This window comes from Anolis sagrei, chromosome 2, assembly GCF_037176765.1.
Source record: "Anolis sagrei isolate rAnoSag1 chromosome 2, rAnoSag1.mat, whole genome shotgun sequence".
NCBI classification, from domain to species: Eukaryota; Metazoa; Chordata; class Lepidosauria; order Squamata; family Dactyloidae; genus Anolis; species Anolis sagrei.
Window position 1 is genome coordinate 175,143,393 of NC_090022.1, and position 24,835 is coordinate 175,168,227.

At 42.5% G+C, this 24,835-nt stretch overlaps 1 protein-coding gene across 3 annotated transcripts in view; it reads right to left on the bottom strand.

Annotated features, from left to right (window-relative positions):
* Nucleotides 1–1,183: 1,183 nt before the first annotated feature.
* Nucleotides 1,184–24,835, bottom strand: part of GPR173 (G protein-coupled receptor 173) — a 42,641-nt gene continuing 18,989 nt past the window's right edge. For 2 of the 3 annotated variants that reach the window (XM_060763227.2, XM_060763228.2), the window contains exon 2: nt 1,184–4,390. In XM_060763227.2, coding sequence (XP_060619210.1) covers nt 3,188–4,300 — 1,113 coding nt within the window. In that variant the 5' untranslated portion in view covers nt 4,301–4,390 and the 3' untranslated portion in view covers nt 1,184–3,187. Of the gene's footprint in view, nt 4,391–10,090; nt 10,146–24,835 lie in introns of those variants that run through there. The other variant, XM_060763229.2, reaches the window with a different exon arrangement.

The following is a 24,835-nucleotide window of genomic DNA, read 5'->3' on the forward strand; positions in this document are numbered from 1 at the left end:
TAATTTTCAGACTTTGCCAAATAAATAAACTATTAAGAAGAAGATGCACTTTCATTATGCATAAATGCATTCTGTCCTTACACTGTTCGTTTTGGCTTCCATAGGAAAAAAAGGCACTCTGCACAAATTCAGAAGCAGTGCACAATAAATCTTCCAATTTTTGCAAAATGCACTTCGTATCACCTTAGCAGTGCAGAATGGAAACATTATAAGTGTCAGGATTATCCCAGAGATTCTTTAATTTCTTTGACTGAAACAGAGCAAAGTCCAAACAAAAGGAGAAAATACCCTATTTTTTTCAGGGCCAAATTAGACACACAGCACTAGAGAAGGAGAGTTAAGTATATCTAGTGAGACAATTCCCTTGACAGAAATGGTCCTTTAACCCCATGTTACTGTCAGCTACAGAAGTAAAAAAGGAAAAGTGCTCACCATGTACCTGACTTCTCTGGGAGTTTTCACTGATGATAGAAACTACTAGGACTTCCAGAAACAGTAAAAGAAGAGTGAGTACATCTTCACTTACAATGCTGCTTTGAAGCCTAAAAAAAGACTTTGTGAAATCTGATTACGGATTTCCCAAGTCATGTCTAGTTTGACCTTCAGTAGAGGAGTTTTCTTTGCTTATCTTAGTGTTTGCCTCTGACTCAAAAGAAATCACCCAAGAATGTTGCATTTCATTCCATCTTTTTTATATATTTATATAAAAAAACAAGAAAAGGAAACAAGAAAATCCCCAGAAAAAGTGGGGAATGGAAACAAATTTTGACACAAAAAGAGGGTGGCGGGGCAGGATCAAACTGAATCCTTACCCCAAATCTCCATTTCCACCCCCTGGACCAGTTCCCCTCACCCACCCACCCCAAAGCTGCCCCCATCTGAAGGAAGTTCAGAAGCGTACATTGCAGGGGACACACATCCATCTGTCTGTCCTGTGCCCCCCTCCCACACCCATCCCTCCCTCTCCCAACAAAGTTGCAATTTCTTTATTCCCCCATTGAAAAACAAAACAAAAAAACCCCAAACTTCTTTAACGTCTCTATCCAGAAGAAAACAATTCTGGAAATAATCTATGTTCATCTTCCATATTGTTCAAATATGGATTTCCGTCGGGTGGCCGTAATTCTGGCCAGTGATTAAGGCCATACTGTGGTAGCAGGACTGGAGGGTAAGATGAACAGTCTTTTCTTCAGAGGCAGAAATCAACATCAGGGTCCTTTGGAAGGGGAAAACCGGGGAAAGTCCCAATCCCCATGCCGTTCACTCATCTTGTTCCACGTGTCCTCCCTGCAACCTCAGGCTTGGATTCCTGTGCTATGTTCTCTCAACTCTTCCCCTGACCTCTTCCTCCTCAGGTCCTTTTGCTTTTCTCCCACAATACTGCCAACAATACTGCTTTATGGCCTCATTTTTTCCTGCCACCTCTTTCATCCCGAAGCCTTTCTTCCACCCTATCTCATAAAGCATACCTCATTATGAAAAATACTTGTTTTGGGAAGGTCCTGTATCCGTTCTCCCCTCATCAAACAACGTAGCTACAGATTGTTGGGACTGACTTTTCAAGAGCACCTGTAATGCAGGATAATGCAACATTGGGATAGGTGGGCATCACAGCTAAGAAGGAACCCAGATTCCTACTTGGATTGTCAGATCCCGGTCATAATTTTAGATGAAAAGAGAACAGAGATGTCTGACTCCCATATTTCCCCTTCCCATTAAAAAAAATCTCTACAAACCAAACTGAAGTCCTCTTTCCTTCTCACTGTACCCATCTTTCCTCATCATCTCCGCACTTTCTACCCTTCGCAGAAATGGACGTAAAAATATGAAGCCTTTCTATACAACCTGTCTACTTCCCTGCAATGATCCCAAGCACTGACCAGTGCACTGAAACAAATCCAGATACGAGACATCAACTCTGGGAGTGGCACGCTTCTCATCCTTGGTCTCCTAAGTGTTTCACAACAAATATGTGAATGGCTTTGTGGCAATGTGACACAGCGAGATCAAGAGCAATGTGCTGTGCCATCTGAATGCGTGAGAATGGGCGAGGGCGCTATGGAGCTGAATAAGCTTTGCAACAATGATGTTTTGGCTTTGCTGTCAGCAGGGCATGTGCCATGCTGACATCATTGCTCATGATCCCCCTGTAGCCACCCTGCCTTTTCTGCAGCCTTGGAGGTTCTTCCTTGCCTGTTTTGCACATTGATGTCTCTGTCTTTTCCCACTCTTCAAAGAGTGCATTAGGGTGTCTTGGTGGGTTTCTCCTCCCCCACACCCCACCCCATATCCTCCTGCTTGCATTGTTCCAGGGTGACATGCTCTACGGGGCTCTGGATTGGTTGCTGCCATAGCAACTGAGGTGGGGTTTCCAAGGCTCCCTGGTTACAGCTTCTGACTGACAAAGAGCTAAGTCACGGCTGGCTCCTTGGCATTCCCCGGAACAGTTGTGTTCGCTGCCTGTTTTCTTCTTCGTCTCACTACGTTCCATCTTTCCTACCTCTGTACCTGCTCCTTTAAATGTTGATGCCATGTGGAATTAATTTAAATGATGGATTAACTGAGTAGATCAGAAAATTAATCATACAAGCAAGCTGATTCTATCACTAGAGCACTGCTTCCATCTCCGCCCAGATCAGCCTTGCTGGGGCTACTGAGTGGAATGGCTCCTTCTAAGCCCAAATATCTGACTCAGTCTCCTTTCAGTGACACTACACATACCTTAGAATTGACAGATAAGAGAAAAAATGGGCATTAAGAAATCTTGTATTTTGGCGCTGTGACTTTTGAGGTGTCTGAAAATTAAGTTCTATTAAGCATATTAATAGAACTTGAAGACTACTTTTGAAAAAGCTCCGTGAAATACACCTCCTTGAAGAACTGGCTAGAATACGACTGGGGACCAGTTACTGTCATCATATGGCTCTAGATTTACCCCAGGGGTGGTGAGACCAGAATCCAGCTCTGATCTCACTGCAGTTAACAGGTGGAATGCTTGCCCTAGGATAACTGAGAGATCAGTCTGTTTGTGACACCAAATACTCCGGGGACCCATCACCAAAGTTGCAGGGGAAGAAAAACGACCCATCATTTGGCATCTCGTGTGGTGTGAAAGAAGAAAGGAATAAAGAAACCCAAATTCCGTTTGGCACAGGCGGATGCCTTCCAACCAAACCCTCAGCACTGCTCACATCACACAGTAAGGCTCTCTGGGTAGTTCAGGCTCTGTCCTCCAGCAGGGAATGTGGGCAATCAAGCCCTTCTTGAGGTCTTTGTTGAGTAGAAAGCAAACTATAGGGTTGACAGCCGCTTGGGCAAAGCTCATCCAAACAGCTGTGGAGAGGTAGCGGTGGGGGATGCTACAGGCTTTGACAAATACCCTCCAGTAGCAGGCCACGATGTAGGGTGACCAGAGAACCAAGAAGAGCAAAGTGATGACGTAGAACATCCTACCTAGCCTCTTCTCAGCCTTGAATTCTTCCATGCCCAGCAAGCGCCGGTTGGCAGCGTGGGCGTTCTGCCGAATGCCCAACAAGGTGGGAGGCATGGGGCCACGGCCAAAGCCAGCAATCCAGTTAGCCGCAGCTTGGCCTGTGGCTCCAGGCCCGTGAAACGTCCAGTTTTGGCTGATGGCTGGGACCATCTGGACAGGCTTCATCTTACGATGGCGATACTCAAAGAGAAGGAGCTTGATGTAAACCACGTGGGTGGCAAAGATCAGAACAGCTAGCATGAGCATGAAGCCCAGAGTGTCATTGGCTTTGAAGTAGCGGTGCTCAAAGATGCACTGGTCCTCTTCACGGATGAACTTGTAAGTCCCAACATCAAAGACTGGCGGGAAGGCCATGGCTACCGACAAAGTCCACACCATGCAGATGACAGCTATGCACGTCCAGAAGGTCATGCGTTTGGCATAGAAGCGGTGGTGGGCCACAGCCATGTAGCGCGTGACACTGATGCAGAAGAGGAGAAAGGCAGCATGGAAACAGAAAAGGACAGCCATGAAGGCCACAATCTTGCAACTCAGTACACTGTAGGTCCAGGCAGAGCCATGGCGGATCGAAACAAGGACAAAAGGGAAGCAGACAGCTGAGCGGATCACGTCAGCCAGGCACAAGTCCAGCAGGAAGTAATAGGGGGCCTTGTGGAGGCCACGTTCTTTCAACACAAGCAGCGAGAGGGATAGGTTCCCTGCCAGACTCACGCAGATTATGAGTCCCAGAAGCAACAGCTTGGCATAGGTGGAGGCTGCATGGGGTGCTGAGCCGTGGGCCTCTTCAGTCTCATTGGCACTGGCCATCTTTAGATGGAGATGAAAGAGGGGGAAACTGGGTCAGCGGCGACGTGCCCGGTGATGGCCCATGATCCCAGTGCTAAAGGGAGGCATTGTCTGTGGGGGAGAAAAATGGAAGGAGCGTAAGTCCATTGAAATAACACAATTTTTGCCTATAACATTGGCATACAAGAACTGCAAAGAACGAAGACGTAGAATAACCACACATTTAAAAACATGCTCCTAGACTCATGGAAAACATATCGCGGTCACCAGGGCCGTAGCCAGAAAAAAAATTCGGGGAGGATTGAAGTTTCTTTTAGCAAATCATGAAGAGTAGTTTGATAACACAACAAAAACATTTTTAATACAGTCCAAAGACCCTTATTGCTCTGTAAAAGGTATAAGAATACAAGGTATGCAAGGTTAGTAAGGCCAAAACTGATTAAAACACACGATGTGGGTGGAATTAACAGCAGATAAAACTGATAAAACAAGGATTAAAACCTATAACCAGCATTTAAGATAGCAATGTAAAAGACTACAAAGGGTAACAGGCATGTTTCATCGTGCCATAACATAAAATACTTCAAATTATATGGTTTAAAGTATATTTTATATAGATTTCATTAAATCAAATTTCTATTTTAGTCAAAGTTTCAGGTCTTAAAATAACCGAAAATAATTGCTAACGTTTGTTAGAAACACTTGAAAACTGTGTCAATACACTTTGACAGAAATCAGGCTCTATTGATAAACTTCGGTGGACACTCAAGAGTGAAAGTCCAGTCAGTCTTTCTTGCCTCGTTGTGCTTCTTGTGTATGTTTTCAAACGTTTAAGGGTTGAAAACGACCTTTCATTTGTAGCTGTTGACACTGGCAATGTTGCAGAAATCTGAAGAAGTTTCTTCACATTCGGAAAAACTATCCATCACAGACAAGATAAGATATGCATCCAGTGCTGCAGGTGCAATATCATAGACTTAGCATGGGGATTTGGTTAACCAGTTAAAATTAATGAGTACCCCCCCCCCCCCCAGCTACAGGCCTGGCGGTCACAGAATCATAGTGTTGGATGAGACCTCGAGGGCCATTCAGTCCAACCCCTTGCCATGTGGAAAAGCACAATTAAAGCGCTCTTGGCAGATGGTCATCCAGCCTCTGCTTAAAAACCTCCAAAGAAGAAGACTCCACCTCACTCTGAGGGAGTATATTCCACTGCTGAACAGCTCTTACCATCAGGAAATTCCTCCTAATTTGAATCCATTGCTCCTAATCTCCAGAGCAGTAGAAAACAAACTTTGGTCCAGCTCTCTAACCACTTAAGGTCATTTTGGATTCTGGTCCTGTCCTCTAGGGTATTTAGCCCCGCCCACTCCCCCAAATTTGGTGTCACCTGTATGCTTATCAGATTTGCACATGGAATGAAATTGGGATGAATGCCTAAGGTGATTTAAGGCGTTTTGTCACAAGAACTTGGGTAGAAGTGTATCTACACTACATCTGTTACTTTTTTATCCTGGTCACCTAAAGAGCTTTTCATGCACTATCTTCCCTTTGCTCTCATCCTAGAGAAGAAATATTCAATGATACATCCCATCCATTCCACCACTTGGAACCACATACACGTCCCACCCTAGTTTCAGCATAATAAGTACTACCTGTTCCTGACCAGATAAAGCATAGGTTATTGCAAAATTGGAGCCCCTGGTGGCGCAGTGGGTGAAACCCCTGTTCTGGCAGGACTGAAGACTGACAGGTTGCAGGTTTGAATCCAGGGAGAGGCGGATGAGCTCCCTCTATCAGCTCCAGCTCCTCATATGGGGACATGAGAGAAGCCTCCCACAAGGATGATAAAAACATCAAATCATCCGGGCGTCCCCTGGGCAACGTCCTTGCAGATGGCCAATTCTCTCACACCAGAAGCGACTTGCAGTTTCTCACGTCGCTCCTGACATGACAAAAAAAAAATTGCAAAATTCGCTAATGTTATGAGATGCTTCGTTGGCCCCTGTAAATTAATTGTGGATGTTTTATGTTCAGATTTTATGTCATTATATATTTTGTTTGATTATGTTTTGTTTGATTTCTTCTAATATTGTACTCATATGTGGGCTTATGTGGGATTATTATGTTGGTATTTGAGCATGGATGAGCTCCCTCTGTCAGCTCCAACTCCCCACGCAGGGACATAAGAGAAGTCTCCCATAAGGATGGTAAAGCATCAAAACATCCATGCATCCCCTGGGCAACATCCTTGCAGACTTCCTATTCTCTCACACCAGAAGTGACTTGCAGTTTCTCAAGTCACTCCTGACACCAAAAAATATATATGTTTATCCCCAATCCTTGTTTTCACAACAAGCCAACTTTTCAAAATCCAGTTATCACAGGGACAGAAAGTGGGGTGAAATCTTCTGAACATGGAGCACAGACAGCAAAACAATCTGCACAGGGGTGTTTCCCTATGCTCTCCAAAGCTCACTCTATCTATCTATCTATCTATCTATCTATCTATCTATCTATCTATGGAAAATTCAATTTAAGGGACCTCCTCACAGGATAAATGGGTTGGGGCCTGTTGAGCATCATGTGATGGCATTCAGCAGGCCCCGTCCCCAAAGTGTTGCAAAGGACCAAAACGTCCCAGTTTGATAAGGTGGTAAAACAAATCTATAGAACATATCTTGTTTGCAAATTGGAGATAAATAATAATAATAATAATAATAATAATAATAATAAACTTTATTTGTATACTGTCCTATCTCCACTAGGGGACTCAGAGCAGTTTCCTCATATGCAAAATAATACAAAGACATGCAATATAAAACAAAAACATAGGTATAAACCATTAATACAACATATACATTAAAATCAATTTAAAACCAGTTCCGCTCTATTCTTCATGCAAGGTAAGCTGCCAGAGCAAAGATTTCAATAAGGGGCCTGGACTATTTGGAACGGGCTGGGCCAAAGAGAAGGGGAAAATGGGGCTGGCTGAATACTATAGTACAAGGATTGATCTCAGCAATGGCCCTACTAGGGAACCGGGGTCACTCAATTCCAGGGCCAATTAAAGGACTATAAAAAGGTCTGGGTCGGAAGAAAAGGTGCCCTCAGATGACAGGGAACTGGGGAATGGATGGAGTACAAGGCAAAGTCCTAACTGTTGGACCAAGGGCTTGAGACTTGAGACTAATAATAATAATAATAATAATAATAATAATAATAACAACAACAACACTTTATTTGTACCCCGCTACCATCTCCCAAGGGACTCGGTGCGGCTTACATAAGGCCGAACCCAAATACAACAGTACAAGCAATAATAACAACAACAGTACAAGCAATTAAAATAAAACATAGACAATAAACAATACAACATTATCAATAAGACAACACACAATTAAAAACAATGGGAAGGCCAAATGTAAAGTTAAAATTGAAGGTAATGCTGGGACATGGACGAAAAGGTGATAGTGACGTTTGTGGAAGGGCATACGAGCAGACCTAAAAATGTAAAGTGCTTTGGAGGACAAAGTGCTATGGGATCATTATTCCGGGAAGGCACACTGGAACAACCATGTCTTCAAGCTCCTCCTAAAGACTGCCAGAGTTGGGGCCTGTCTGATGTCTTTAGGGAGAGAGTTCTAGAGTCGAGGGGCTACCACCGAAAAGGCCCTGCTCTCGTCCCCACCAATCGCACCTGCGATGCTGGTAGGATCGAGAGCAGGGCCTCCCCGGATGATCGAAGGGATCGTCTGGGTTCGTATACAGAGATGCGGTCACGCAGGTAGGCGGGTCCCAAACTGTTCAGGGCTTTGTAGGTAAGAACCTGCACCTTGAATTGGGTCCGATAAATGAATGGCAGCCAGTGGAGCTCCTTGAACAGGAGGGTTGACCACTCCCATTGGATCATCTGAAATTTCCAGGCCGTACGTAGAGTGCACTGCAGTAATCCAGTCTAGAGGTGACTAAGGCGTGGACCACTTTGGCCAGATCCGCCTTCCTGAGGACTAGTCATTATCGAAGGCCTGAAGAAACCACCAAGTTTTCAAGTTCTTACGAAAGGAGTGAGGGATGGGGCCAGCCTTATCTCCTTGGGGAGGGCATTCCAGAGACAGGGGTCCACCACTGAGAAGGCCCTTTCCCTTGTCCCCACCAACCGGGCTTGAGACGGTGGTGGGAGCCAGAGGAGGGCCTCCCCAGTGGATCCTAGTGTCCATGCCAGTTCATAGAGGAAGATGCTATCACAGAGATAGGCGGGCCCCGAACCGTTTTTGCCTGTATTTCACTCAAAAAACATGTGGGCAAGCTTTATTGCATGAAGCATGACTACTGTCATTAGCTTCAGGCAGAAAGTGTGGAAAAATACACAGCCTTTTTTGATCAATTCAGAGAATGCCAAGGAGAAATCCTGGCTATGGTGATAGCAACTGTGGTACAGGTATTTCTACCCAGGGAAAACTTTGGGAAACACTGTGACTGTTAAATTGGTATGGAATAAATCCATTTTTTTATTTCTGTGTGCCCTCAGAATATTTGTCTTTCTGATTAAAGCTCTGGAGAACCTGGTTTAATTTTGGATCACGCCAGAAGGAAGTCACTTTCGCAAAGCTTGATACATTCTGTATTGCAAACAATGGTCGGAAGGTTGTGGCAGAAAATGTATTTCTTGCATTGCCTGGGAAAAAATATAATCTTTCCAAATTTAACACCTTGCTAGCTAATATATATTATTACAAGTGTTTGAAGAGTTTATAGCTTGAGGATTCAAATGATTTCAACTCAAAGTGACTAAAAGCAATTTCGTTAGTCAATAATAACTGCATTCTCAGAGTCCCTGAGAACTTTGCTATTTTGTAATTCTACCCAATGAAAACGAAGTCCAAAGCCTGTTTTTTTCACCCCACCAAATGTTCCTCTTTATTAACTCAGCAAACCTATAGGTACTTTCTTGAGATTACCATGATTCCTAATGAAATTAGTAAGCAGATATTGGCATGGGCATTATCTTATTTTCCATATCAGTACTGCTAAATGTATTGTCGAAGGCTTTCATGGCCGGAATCACTGGGTTGTTGTAGGTTTTTTGGGCTATATGGCCATGGTCTAGAGGCATTCTCTCCTGACGTTTCGCCTGCATCTATGGCAAGCATCCTCAGAGGTAGTGAGGTCTGTTGGAACTAGGAAAAAGGGTTTATATATCTGTGGAATGACTAGGGTGGGACAAAGGACTCTTGTCTGCTGGAGCTAGGTGTGAATGTTTCAACTGACCACCTTGATTAGCATATAATGGCCTGACAGTGCCTAGAGCAAACTTTTGTTGAGAAGTGATTAGATGTCCTTGTTTGTTTCCTCTCTGTTGTTGTGCTGTTGTAATTTTAGAGTTGTTTTAATACTGGCAGCCAGATTTTGTTCATTTTCATGGTTTTCTCCTTTCTGTTGAAATTGTCTGAGACATCGAATCACCTCTCAACAAAAGATTTCCCCAGGCACTGCCAGGCCATCAACTGCTAATCAAGGTGGTCAGTTGAAACATGCACACCTAGCTCCAGCAGACAAGAGTTCTTTGTCCCACCCTGGTCATTCCACAAATATATAAACCCTTTTTTTCCTAGTTCCAACAGACCTCACTACCTCTGAGGATGCTTTCCATAGATGCATGCGAAACGTCAGGAGAGAATGCCTCTAGAACATGGCCATATAGCCCCCCCCCCCAAAAAAAAAACAAAAACCTACAACAACCCAGTACTGCTAAATCTTGAGCCAAATTAAGAGGATTAAATGCAAGTGAACAGAAACAATTGAACTTACCTTGGTCCATCTAATTCTGTGTGTCCCAAACTCTGGTCTTCCAGATGTTTGGGACTTCAGCACCCAGAATGATCATTAGCCAAGGAAGCTGATGCTTCTGGGAATTGAAATCGAAAATACCTGGAAGAGTTTAAGAATTGTTGATCTGGCTCAACCAGACGGTCCACTGTTACTGATAGTGTTTCTCCAAATTTCCTTTTAAAGGCCCCTGTCTGGGAATGCAGGATAATTGAGCTTAAAAATAGGTTTACTCGTGAATTTTAACTGATTAACCAGGTTAAAAAAAAAAACATTTCGGGGGAGGAGTTGAATCCCCCACCCCCACCCCAGCAGGTATTCTTCCAGTGAGCAAAATGGGAATTTCAGCAGGCTTTTTCATGCTTGAATTACAATTACAAGTTGTACCTACTGAAATGCTATTTTCTATGCATTTTTGAAATGGTTTCAGAGTCCATTTCCCATTTGAATCAGGTCGACTGGAGTACACGAACCCCAATACACGATCTCGGTACACAACCCCAATATATTTTGTGTACTGGGGTCAACCTGATTCAAATGGGAAATGGACTCTGAAACAATTTTAGAAATGCATAGAAAAGAGCATTTCAGTAGGTTCAAATTTTAATTTGTAGCATGAAAAAAGCCTGCTGAAATTCCCATTTCGCTCTCTGGCAGAATATTACAAATGGAAAATATTACAAATGTCATATGAGAAATAGATTAATTCGTTTATGAATCCAAAATACCCAATGCAACTGAAACTTCCTGTTGTATCTCTACCTGGTTTATCAGTCAAGTTGATAATCTTGTGTTACTTCTCAGAACAAATACCAGTTTTGTGGAAATCTTTATTAAGTCTGTTGTTTAGAAGAAGAATAAATATCAAATGTTTTCACATATTTAATGTCATTCCCAGTTTGTCTTTTAGATAAGAATGGAATGTTTCTCTCATTTTAATTCAGGAAAAATTGTATCTCAGCTATCAAAAAATCTGGAAATTGCTGGACTAGTTAATATAAGCTATGGGAAGGGAAGAAGCAGGTTTAAAAATTATTCTGAAGTGGAGATGTATCTGATAGATATTAATTCCTAAACCCTACCATTACTTGGTCCTATGCTCTGTGACGCAATCCCCATTTTAGTTATGGCACATCTACACTAATCACTTAGGTCAGTTTGAAACTAGTATTGAAAATGTGGTTTTGCTGTGTAGATGATCAGATCTTTGTAAATACTGGAATTATTTTGTGGCCCAGACATGGCCCTCACAAACAGACCTACATATCACTATGGTTAACAGCAGCATGATGCTCTATTTATTTATAGTATTTATATTCTGCCCTTCTCACCCTGCAGGGGACTCAATGTACACATATATGTCAAACATTCAATGCCAAAGACACACAACAGATATAGACAGACAGTAAGAGGCTATCTAACTTTTCTGGCCACCAGGGGAGCTGCTTTATCGTCCATCTGCGACACTGATGAAGTACTTCCACATTTCCCTCATGCTTTTTGCTGGAGTACTTTGCTGGAGTCTTTTTTATGACCTCGTAAATTAGTTAAATTAGCCTCCCCACACATAGGTGGTACCTAATTTTCCTACTTGACAGATGCAACTGTCTTTCAGGTTGCAAAGGTCGACAACAAGCTACACAATTGGTCAGATGCTCACTCCGACCCGGGTTGGCTTTGAACTCATGACCTTTTGGTCAGAAGCAGGGGCGGCTCATCCATTATGCAAAGTAAGCGGTCGCAGTACACTTTGTTTGTGCCAGGGGCGCAGAGGCGCCTCTGTAAATGCCCCTCGACCACCACTTGAGGAGCGCCCCCCTCGGCTCACAAAAGCCCTAGCAGTCTGGGGGAAGCCTCAGCAACCTATTACGCAAAGTAAGCATTTGCAGTATAGTTGATTGTGCCCAGGGGCACTCTTGAGGCGCTCTTGGGGGGAAATAGACCTTGACATATGCGAGTTGTAGTTACTGGGATGTATAGTTCACCTACAATCAAAGAGCATTCTGAACTCCACCAATGATGGAATTGAACCAAATATGGCACACAGTACTCCCACAACGAACAGAAAATATATATCAGTGATTGGTTGGGGGGGAGGCGCCAAAATACTGTTTGCTTACCATTGAAAATTACCTAGGGCCGCCTCTGGTCAGAAGTGATCTTAATGCAGCTGCTAGATGATTAATTCACTCTTGACTAGTTGTGCTTCTTTGACATGTTTTCAATAAATTTGCTAGTTAGTAGAATGAAATAGTAGCAGGTACTGAAAGGGTCTTTGAGTGAAATTAACAATAGCTAAGCAAGGGGCTTTGAATGAAATTAGCAGCAAAGAAGAAAATGGTTTAAAAACAAGAGGTGACATGTAGAGGTCATACAAAGTCCGAGCTTACATAGGAAGTTGGGTTGTGGTTAAGCACAGAGTCTGCAGGTGCAAGAAGGTACTTTCCATCAAAAGGTCAAGGGAGGGGGGCTGGAAAGAGAGTACTTTCCATGACCAAAAAACCCTTGTATTACCTGAGTATAAAGGTTTGCAAAAGCCGAGGAGGGGGGCGGCAGTCTGTGGAAGCACATACAGAAGTACTGTCTGTCTGCATCATGCTGATCAGCTTGAATAAAATGTGTCTTACATGAACCTACTGGACTCTGCGGATTTCTTCAGTAAGGGACCCCGCACCCTAAACCCGTGATCCCTTATAGTACAATACAAAACAGTTCACTGGTGAGGCAGATACTGGCAAATATACCTTGCAGTTATTTTGTTGTACATTGCTTTCAAAAGTCTAATTGGGCATCATTCGGTGCTAAAAACTAACTTTTGAACACTTTTAAGGTGAAAGATTTCATGCAATAACATATTTTTCTCATATGTATTTACAAGTTTTGCTGTACGTGTTGTCCATCAGCATAAATAAAAGTAGGAATGGCAATAAATCACAAAGACAAAACAAAAAGCTGTTATGATGAAAGGATAATGAACTGTGTCTGATAAAATCATTAATTTCAGTTGAATGGAGAAAACAAAAGTCAACATTTTAGAAAGCCAATTTCAACATGCTACATTGCCCGTTTTCTCATGTTGGATTACTGGGCACACTTTTGCAATGTGGAAGGTCTAGGCTCTGTTTTTGGAGATAGTGTGAAGCTGCATTAAATGGTCAGTACAGAGGAGGCTTTAGACACCACATAGGTACTATAAAGGAAGAAACAGGATTCCCTAACCTTTGAACAGAAGGAGACATTTTTGCAGTGGGGCATAGTGCACTTAACATAACATAACCTATTTCTACTTCACTATAAAAAATAGTGCTACGCAGTTTGGGTCCAGGCTATTTGAAGGACCTTACTGCCTTGAAGTTAGTACTTTGAGATCTTCAAGAGAGAGACTCTTTTCTCTGTCCTACTACTCTCTCAGGCTGTTTGATGAGAACAAGGGAAAGGGGCTTTTCATTAGCTACTCCCAGACTTTGGGACTTCCTTGCTCACCTTCCAGCAGGAAATAAAACATACATTGTCCAAGGCTTTCAGGGATGGAATCACTAGGGCTCCTTCGACACAGCTGAATAAAATCCCACATTATCTGCTTAGGACTGGGATATATAGCAGTGTGGATTCAGACAACCCAGTTCAAAGCAGATATTGTGGGATTTTCTACGTTGATATTCTGGGTTATATGACTGTGTGGAAGGGCCCTAGGTTGCTGTGAATTATTCGGGCTGTATAGCCATGTTCCAATAGTATTCTCTCCTAACATCTTGCCTGCATCTGTGGCTGGCATCTTCTGAGGTTCTGTTGGCAGTGAGGCAAGTGGAGTGTGTTTGTGTGTGTGTGTGTATACACACACACACACACAAGCCGTCCCCTGCCACGCGTTGCTGTGGCCCCGTCTGGTGATCTGGAAAATAAAGTGTTGGTTTCTAATATATGTAATTTCTTGATGCTTGTGGGTAAACAGTATTTCTTACTATTTATTTGTCAGTGTTGATGTGGAGATTGTCTGGTTTGCCTGCTCTGGAACATGTAACATATAATTGTCCTTCTTTAGGGGTCCCTTTCAAATCTATGATACTATATCTGTGATATATACATGTGTATGTGTGAATCATATCTATCTATCTATATCTATGGCTGGCTGACTCTTTGTCAGGAGGGCTTTGATTACGTTTTCTTGTCCTGGTGAAGGGAGTTGGACTGGATGGCCTTAAGTATTTTCTGTTGGTCATGGGGGTTCTGTGTGGGAAGTTTGTCCCAATTCTGTCATTGATAGATTTCAGATTGTAGGTGTACTATAAATCCCAGCAACTACAACTCCCAAATGTTAAGGTCTATTTTCCCCAAATTCCATCAGTGTTCACATTTGGGAATATTGAGTATTCGTGCCAAGTTTGATCCAGACCATAATTGTTTGAGTCCATAGTGCTCTCTGGATATAGATGAACTACAACTCCCAAACTTGAGGTCAAGGCCCACCAAACCCTTTCAGTATTTTCTTTTGGTCATGGGAGTCCTGTGTGCCAAGTTTGGTTCAATTCCATCATTGGTGGAGTTCGGAATGCTCTTTGATTATAGGTGAACTATAAATCCCAAAAAATCCCAAATGACAAAATCATAATATTTTGAGTGATGGTCACTCCTTGTGTTATGAGATGTTTTGTTGCCAAAATTTGATTTTGTTCATTGGTTCTTTCGTTTTTAAGGTACTCATTACGCACAGAGTATTTATAGATAGATAGATAGATAGATAGATAGATAGATAGATAGATAGACAGACAGACACACACACACACACACACACACACACATCTGGAATGTCCAGGGTGGGAGAAAGAACCCTTGTCTGTTTAAAGAATGTGTGAATGCTGTAATTAGTAAGCTTGATTTAGCATTTGAGTAGTCAGGAGAGAATGCCTCTAGAACATGGCCATATAGGCCGAAAAAACCTACAACACCCCAGTGATTCCGGTCATGAAAGCCTTTGACAATATATTGAAAAGTCATTCATAACATCCATGTACCTGTGGATTACAGTGGCTTCTCTGTGTAGTCTGACATAATGGCTATCAGAGTGGTTCGGAATTTCTGTGTTCTCAAATAATATTTGGTATCCTGGTTGGTTTATAACGTGCTCTGCTATCGTTGACTTCTCTGATTGAATTAGTCTGCAGTGTTTACAAAATGGAAAAAAGGAGGAATGAGAGATTTCTGAAAGTGTGCCTGACTTGGATTCTCCCGCATCATATCTAGCCTTGCTCTCTCAGAGTAGAATATGTGAGTGAGATGATTTAGTATGGTGAAGGCCTAAAATACTATAGCTTCCAAATCCCATTGATTTGAAAGCTAGGCAGGTTAGTACTTGAATGGATTTTTTTTTTGTCGTAACAGGAGTGGCTTGAGAAACTGCAAGTCGCTTCTGGTGTGAGAGAATTGGCCGTCTGCAAGGACGTTGCCCAGGGGACGCCCGGATGTTTTGATGTTTTATCATCCTTGTGGGAGGCTTTTCTCATGTCCCCGCATGAGGAGCTAGAGCTGATAGAGGGAGCTCCTCCGCGCTCTCCCCGGATTTGAACCTGCAACCTGTCAGTCTTCAGTCCTGCCGGCACAGGGGTTTAACCCACTGCGCCACCAGGGGCTCCAGTTTGAATGGATGAATACCAGGTACTGTAGGTTTTAGTCTACAGAGGTAGGAATTGACACAATCATTGCAGAATTCCTTGCCTAAGAAAGCTCTATAAAATTAATGAGGTTGCCCCAAGCTGATAAGCAACTTGAAGAGACAAACACACCATACCAGCTTTCAGACTCAGCTGAATTTAGCAGAAAGGGGGCACAATTTTTTTCACTGCATATTAGTTGCACCCCACTTTTCAACCAAAAAATGGAATAAAAGTGTGACTATTGTGCAATGAAATATGGTATATACATTTAGGATGGTGTATTAAAAACTCCAAAACATATAACTTATGCTAGAACTGGATCAGGAACGTTTCATTTCTTTTCTTGTTGTTACTGTTGTTGTACACCTTCAAATTATTTCTGACTCTATCAGAATTTGATCGGAAAGATTTGTGTTTGCCTTCTGAGGGTGAGAGGATGTAACTTGCCTAAGGTCACCCAGTGGATTTCCATGGCCAATGAATTATTAAAACTCTGGTTTCCCAGTAAACTACAGCCAGGTTTTGGGTTATTGGAAATTTTTGAATACAATCCTGAAATTCCTGATCAAGTGTGTTGAAGTGGGTGTTGCGCTGGAATTCACTATGAACAATGTTGTGACACTGTTACATAGTACACAATGGCCGTATAAGATTTTGGTGCTTATTTTTCCTCTTACAAATTTTTGACACTGAAAGTACAAGAAGAGTGATTTTTTTTCAGACACAGAATGATGCTTTCCTGAAGACTGGGGGATAATGTCTTCAATAAAAATTCTGATATACTTGAATAGTTTTCAAAACATGAGCAATCCATAAAAATTAGGAACATGTAGCAGCCTATGCTCACAAATCCATCGCAGCATGGATCCACAGAGAACACTTTTTAAAAACATATTTTACAACAACACATTTCATGTTCATTGTATACACATTAAAACATATTTTACAAGGCAGGTCACAAAGGCTGCCTGAACACCCTCTTGCTATGACTCCATATGGATTTTCTGGGTTTAAATCACACAGTGTCTAAAGTAGCTTCCTCTGAAATGATAGCCTTATACCCCCACTTGCACAAACCTTTGTGAAACATGAGCTATCTCTATAAATCTTCACAATGCTGAATACTCTGTACCTCTACAATAATTAATTTAATCATTACCCCATTTCATAGCTAATTCAGATGCACTATGGTTACATCTGTATGGAATTGAAATGGGGTCATGCCAAAGCAAGACAGTGGTTTCTACATACCAAGACAGAGATAGTCAACTTGGGGTCCTACAGATGATGTTGAAAATGCAACTCTTACTAGCCAGGACAGCATAGCTAATAGTGAGAGATTATGGGAGTTGCGGTTTGACAACACCATGTGGTATTGTAGTTTGTAGTCATAGGTTGGAATCAATTTGAAGGCATACAAGAAGAGAGCGGAACTGGTTTTTAATTGGTTTTAATGTATATTTTGTGTTAATAGTTTATGCCTATGTTTTATGTTTCATATTGTATGTCTCTTGTATTATTTTGCATATGTGGAAACTGCTCTGAGTACCCTAGGGGAGATAGGGTGGTATATAAATAAAGTTTTTTATTATTGTCGAAGGCTTTCATGGCTGGAATCACTGGGTTGCTGTAGGTTTTTTTCCGGGCTGTATGGTCATGGTCTAGAGGCATTCTCTCCTGACGTTTCGCCTGCATCTATGGCAAGCATCCTCAGAGGTAATGAGGTCACTACCTCACTACCTCTGAGGATGCTTGCCATAGATGCCTCTAGACCATGGCCATATAGCCCAAAAATAACCTACAACAACCCAATGTTGTTATTGTTGTTGTTGTTATTATTATTATTTGAAACACAACAAGATGAGTCCACAGCGGACAAGATCACTCTGCTGGTTGTTGTATTGGATCATATGTTGGACACTTCCTAAGTGTCTAGGACTGTGTGACGTATTGGTGAATAATGCGTGCAGATCCCAGTAAGGTGGCCTTCTGCACCTGGCAGATGGTGATTTTGTCAGTGCCGATTGTGTTTAAGTGCAGGCCAAGGTCTTTAGGCAGTGCACCCAGTGTACCGATCACCACTGGGACCACCTTTACTGGGTTGTGCCAGAGTCATATCGTGTCAGCTTTTCCAGTTGTTTCTCTTCAATCCTGCTGTTGCCTGGGATTGCAACATTGACGATCCATACTTTGTTTTTTTAACATGATTGTGAGGTTATTATTATTATTATTTGAAACACAACAGGTCAGGAGTATTGTGCTCCAAAACTCTGTCTGTCTGGATTCAATTATTATTATTATTAATAATAATAATAATAATAATAATAATATTACAACATGCTCATGCAGCCCATTCTGATGCGTGAGCTACAGTATGTCTGTAGGAAGGCTATGCTGAGCCTGAGAGTTCCCTCTTACCATTTTTATATTAACATTGAAAGTATACAGACTTCATACAATATGTGTTATCGTGGAAAGGTGGAGGTTCAAGCAGGGATTGTTTTTCTCCTGATGTGAATAGAGGTGTTATAAGTATATAAGAATGTTATTATTATTATTTTTTATCTCAGGTGAGTTCTTCACAAGGAGGTGAGAAAATAGTAGCTTGATATGGGAGGATGCACAGTAGGAATCCCCCAAGATTAATGGCTCAGGATGGATGACTACATGGGATGAGTAATGCAAGGTTGGTTAGGAACTATAAGAACAAAAAGATCCAATTGTTGTTGGTTTTTGCCCATGACGGAGCTCCTACAACACACACACATACAGAACAGCTGCCTGATAGCCCAAAATACACAGATGAAGCTTTTCCTAGTTCACAAAGGGAGAAAAGATCCGCATGTACAACAACTTACTGGTAGGGGTATATACACATATAAGAACACTAAAAAAATGAGAACTATGTGTAATGATCAGGGTCTGAATGGAAAAGCACCAGGAGTTTCACATAGATGGAAGATGGAGATACAGATAGATATGGACATAAATACATATACATAGATACAGAGACTATGTAGGTTAAGTATTTCTTATTCAAAATGTTTTGGATTTTGATTGGTTTTGGATTTTTTAATTTCTATATTTGCATATTAATACACTAGCTGTCTCCTACCACACATTGCTGTGGCCCACATGGCTGTTCTGTGTGGGAGGTTTGACCCAATTCTATCGTTGGTGGGGCTCAGAATGCTCTGTGATTGCAGGTGAACTATAAATCTCAGCAACTACAACTCCCAAATGTCAAGATTCTATTTTCCCCAAACTCCACCAGTGTTCACATTTGGGCATATTGAGTATTTGTAAAGAGTTTGGTCCAGAACCATTATTGTTTGAGTCCACAGTGATCTCTGGATGTAGGTGAACTACAACTCCAAAACCAAAGGACACTGCCCACCAAACCCTTCCAGTTTTTTTGGTGATCATGGGAGAACTGTGTGCCAAGTTTGGTTCAATTCCATCGTTGGTGGGGTTCAGAATGCTCTTTGATTGCAGGTGAACTATAAATCCTAGCAACTACAACTCCCAAATGACAAAATCGATTTTTTTGAGTGAAGGACATACATTGGGTTGTTAGGTGTCTTGTGTCCAAATTTGGTGTCAATTCGTCCAGTGGTTTTTGAGTTCTGTTAATCCCACAAACGAACATTACATTTTTATTTATATAGATAATGTGCTATCTTGGAGATGTGACACAAACCTAAACATAAAATTATTTGTGTTAATATACACCTTATACACGTAACCTATTTATTTATTTATTATATTTCTACCCCGCCTTTCTCAAACTCGAAGGTGACTCAAGGCAGCTTTACAACATATGCAGCTATTAAATGCCATTAAAACAATGGAAAAATTACAATAAACATTTAAAACAGAATTATAAAATACATACATTAAAACCTTTAAAAACGTATACAACCACTACCTTCACTATTAGCCTCGCCATCTAAAAACATCATCTAAGCCATTCCAGTACTCGATTTCACATAGTTTCATGTTTATCTATTGCCATAGGTTCCCAAAGGTTGTTCAAAAAATTCATATTTTCACTTTTCTGCAGAAGATGAGGAGGGAAGGGACTGATCTAATATCCTTAGGGAGGGAGTTCCACATCCGAGGGGTCTCTACTGAGAAGGCCCTGTCTTTCGTCCTCGCCAGTTGTGTCTGCAAAGAAGGCAGAACCGAGAGCAGGGCCTCCCCAGATGATCTTAAACTTCAGTATGGTTCATAGAGAGAGATACGTTCGGACAGGTAAGCTGGACCGGAACCGTTTAGGGCTTTATAGGCTAAAGCCAGCACTTTGAATTGTGCTCGGTAGCAAACCGGCAGCCAGTGGAGCTGGCATAACAAAGGAGTTGTATACTCCTTGAATGCTGCTCTGGTGAACAATCTGACTGCTGCCCGTTGGACCATTTGAAGCTTCCGAACTGTCTTCAAAGGCAACCCCACATATAGCGTGATGCAGTAGTAGCTTGAGGCTCAGGCGTCGGCAGTGGCCAGGAGGGCCTTTGCACAATTAAGACTTGTGCGCCAACTGCAACCGTACCTCGTGAAGGTGGATCTGGCCAGGGTGGTCCATGCCCTAGTCACCTCTAGACTGGATTACTGTAATGCACTCTACGTAGGGCTGCCCTTGAAAACGGCTCGGAAATTCCAGATGGTCCAACGGGCGGCAGCCAGTTGTTAACCGGGGCTCCTTACAGGGAGCGGTCAACCCTCCTGTTCAAGGAGCTCCACTGGCTGCCATTCATTTTCCGAACCCAATTCAAGGTGCAGGTTCTTACCTACAAAGACCTGAACAGTTTGGGACCCACCTACCTTCGTGACTGCATCTCTGTATACGAACCCACACGATCTCTTCGATCATCTGGAGAGGCCCTGCTCATGCTCCCACCTGCATCGCAAGCGCGATTGGTGGGGACGAGAGAGAGGGCCTTTTCGGTGGTGGCCCCTCGACTCTGGAACTCACTTCCTAAGGACATCAGGCATGCCCCAACTTTGACAGTCTTTAAGAGGAGCTTGAAGACGTGGTTGCTCCAGTGTGCCTTCCCAGAATAATGATCCCATAGCACTTTGTCCTCCAAAGCACTTTATATATTTAGGTCTGCTCGTATGTTCCCACAAACTGCCCCATCACTTTTTCATCCATGTCCAGCATTATTTTTTAATCTTTTAATTTTAATCACATTTGGCCTACCCATAGATTTTAAAGTGTGTTGTCCTATTGATAATGCATGTGTTATTGTTTTCTTATTTTAAATTGCTTGTATTCTTATTGTTATTGCTTGTATTGTTGTATTTTGGGCTCGACCTCATGTAAGCCGCACCGAGTCCCTTGGGGAGATGGTGGCGGTGTATAAATAAAGTGTTGTTGTAACCAGAGTGTGGACTACCGTGGCCAAGTCAGACTTCTCAAGATACAGGCGCAGCTGGCGTACAAGTCTGAATTGTGTGAATGCTTCCCTGGACACCACTGAGACCTGGAGTTCCAGGCTCAGTGATGAGTCCAGGAAAACTCCCAATCTGCAAACCTGTGTCTTCAGGGGGAGTGTAAATCCTCCAACACAGGCTGTAACCCTATGCCCTGTTCGGCCTTGCCAATAATAACCTAAGGGCAACTTTATACATTTTTGTGTGCATGAAACAGCTAAACCATCGGAAATCAAAGGTGTCACTCTCTGCCTCCCAGGTGGACAATTTTAGAGTATTTCAGATTTCCAAATAAGGGATGTGGTTTTGTGGCAGACCTGGAATTGTTCCCTATACCGGTCTGTATTGAGTATGAAAACAAAATATAAATTAGAAATACTAAGGTAGGTCTGGGTTTAGAAAAGGCAGAGGAACGAGAGGCCTGATTGCCAATATCCGCTGGATAATGGAGAAAGGCAGGGAGTTTCAGAAAAACATCTATTTCTGCTTCATTGACTATTCTAAAGCCTTTGACTGTGTGGATCATAATAAATTGTGGCAAGTTCTTGGTGGGATGGGCATACCAAGCCACCTTGTCTCTCTCCTGAGGAATCTGTACAAGGACCAAGTAGCAACAGTAAGAACTGACCACGGAACAACAGACTGGTTCAAGATTGGGATTGCAGAACACATCATGCGATGTGTGGGGCTGGATGAATGCAAAGCTGGGGTGAAAATTGCTGGAAGAAACATTAACAATCTCAGATATGCAGATGACACCACTCTGATGGCCGAAAGCGAGGAGGAGCTGAGGAGCTCAAGGTGAGAGAAGAAAGCGCAAAAGGCGGGTTGCAGCTAAACATCAAAAAAACCAAGATTATGGCAACAAGAATGATTGACAACTGGGAAATAGAGGGAGAAAATGTGGAGGCCGTGACAGACTTTGTATTTCTAGGCGCAAAGATGACTGCAGATGCAGACTGTGGCCAGGAAATCAGAAGACGCTTACTTCTTGGGAGGAGAGCAATGTCCAATCTCGATAAAATAGTAAAGAGTAGAGACATCAGACTGGCAACAAAGATCCGCCTAGTCAAAGCCATGGTATTCCCTGTAGTAACCTACGGATGTGAGAGCTGGACCATAGGGAAGGCTGAGCGAAGGAAGATAGATGCTTTTGAGCTGTGGTGTTGGAGGAAAGTTCTGAGAGTGCCTTGGACTGCGAGAAGATCCAACCAGTCCATCCTCCAGGAAATAAAGCCCGACTGCTCATTGGAGGGAAGGATACTACAGACAAAGCTGAAGTACTTTGGCCACATCATGAGGAGACAGGAAAGCCTAGAGAAGACAATTATGCTGGGGAAAGTAGAAGGAAAAAGGAAGAGGGGCCGACCAAGGGCAAGATGGATGGATGGTATCCTTGAAGTGACTGGACTGACCTTGAAGGAGCTGAGGGTGGTGACGGCCGACAGGGAGCTCTGGCGTGGGCTGGTCCATGAGGTCACGAAGAGTCGGAGACGACTGAACGAATGAACAACAACAACAAGGTAGGTCTGGAGTTACCAGGAAACATGAAGAAGCGGCTATTTTGGATTAGCCTATGATTCACCTATCTTAATTTTGAGCAAAAAAGCCCGCAAAACTCACAAGTGCCTCTAGTATTTCAAGATAGTGCAGTAAACTTGGAAATAAATACACAGCAATTCAGATTTCCACTATACAAACATAGAGAACAATGTCTCAGAAATCTGAATTTGAATTCCTATACATGATGCTGGTGTTTTGTTTGCAGCTCCGCTTCTTGCCAGTACTGTGCTATGTTGTCAGGTGTGTAGTAACGCATCCCCAAAAACTGTGAAGATAGTGACATAAATTGAGCTGCATGCAATAGAGAAGAGCAACACCGAGTCTTCAGTTTGCATCTCAGCTTGCCTTTACAATTACTGTTTCCTTCATTATCTCTCTGCTATCCATCTTTATCTCTGAGCTTAGGAAAGTTGTTATTTTGATGTATTGTCAAAGGCTTTCATGGCTGGAATCACTAGGTTCTTGTGGGGTTTTTTTTGGGCTATATGGCCATGTTCTAGAGGCATTTTTCCTGACTTTTCGCCTGCATCTATGGCAAGCATCCTCAGAGGTAGTGAGGTGAACCTCACTACCTCTGAGGATGCTTGCCATAGATGCAGGCGAAACGTCAGAAAAAATGCCTCTAGAACATGGCCATATAGCCCAAAAAAACCCACAAGAACCTAGTTGTTATTTTGAGTGGAATGGCGATAGTTCACAAAGTAACTTTCCAAGCTCTGTCCATATATAGATGACAAACAGGTATGTCTTCTTCATGGTCTCCGTGAAGGCCTAATGTGTCCGAGCATGCCTTTTACAAAAACTTGTAGACAGAAAAATGTGTTGGTAACGCTGCCTATCCTCCAGGGCAGTGGTTCTCAACCTTCCTAATGCTGCGACCCCTTAATACAGTTCCTCATGTTGTGGTGACCCCCAACCATAACATAACTGTAATTTTGCTACTATTATGAATCGTAATGTAAATATCTGATAGGCAGGATGTATTTTCATTTGGCACAAATACCCGATATGTCCAAATCTGAATACTGGTGGGGGACGGGGATGATTTCGTCATTTGAAAGTTGTCCTTGCTGGGATTTATAGTTAATCTAGAATCAAAGGGCATTCTGGACTCCACCAATGATGGAACTGAACCAAATTTGGCATACAGAACTCCCATGACCAGCAGAAAATACTGGAAGGGTTTGGTGCACATTGACCTTGAGTTATGGAGTTGTAGTTCCCCGACATCCAGAGAGCACTGTGGATTCAAATAATGATGGAACTGAACCAAACTTGGCACGGGTACTCAATATGCCCAAATGTGAACACTGGTGGAGTTTGGGGAAAATATACCTTGACATTTGGGAGTTGTAGTTGCTGGGACTTATAGTTCATCTATAGTCAAAGAGCATTCAGATCCTCATCAATTATTGAATTGGGCCAAACTCCCCACACAGGACCCCCATGACCAACAGAAAATACTATGTTTTGAGATGTTCTTTGGCCACCCCTCTGACAGTCGCTTGCAACCCCCCTGGGGTCCCGACCCCTAGGATGAGAAATACTGCTCCAGAGGATATATATGTGCCAGGTGCAGTCAAAATTCCTTAGTTTCTTTCCATGCACTTCTGCAGCCCCCCAATAGAAGCCTAGAGCTTGAATCTTCCAATTTCAATATCACTATGGCTCCTTCTACACTACCATATGATCCACATTATCTGCTTTGAACTGGATTATATGAGTCTACACTGTCATATAATCCAGTTCAAAGCAAATAATCTGGATTTTATATGGCAGTGTAGAAGGGGCCTGTGCTGGACTCAAGCTGTTTTTTCCCTTGAGAACTCTTTTACTTCTCAGACAATGTTTTCATTGGTTTTTAGGGCTTGACAGAGATTGAGAAAGAAAGAAAGAAAGAAAGAGAAAATAGGAGGAGAAGAAGGAAGAGAGGGAGGGAAAAGAGGTAAGGTAGAAGGGGAGAAAGAAAAAATAAAAGAAAAAAAGAAAGGGAGGGAGGGAAAAAAGAGGGAAAAAAGGAGGGGGAAAGAAAGAAAAAGAAAAGGAGGGAAGGTGGAAGGTAGCAAAAAGAGAAGGAAGG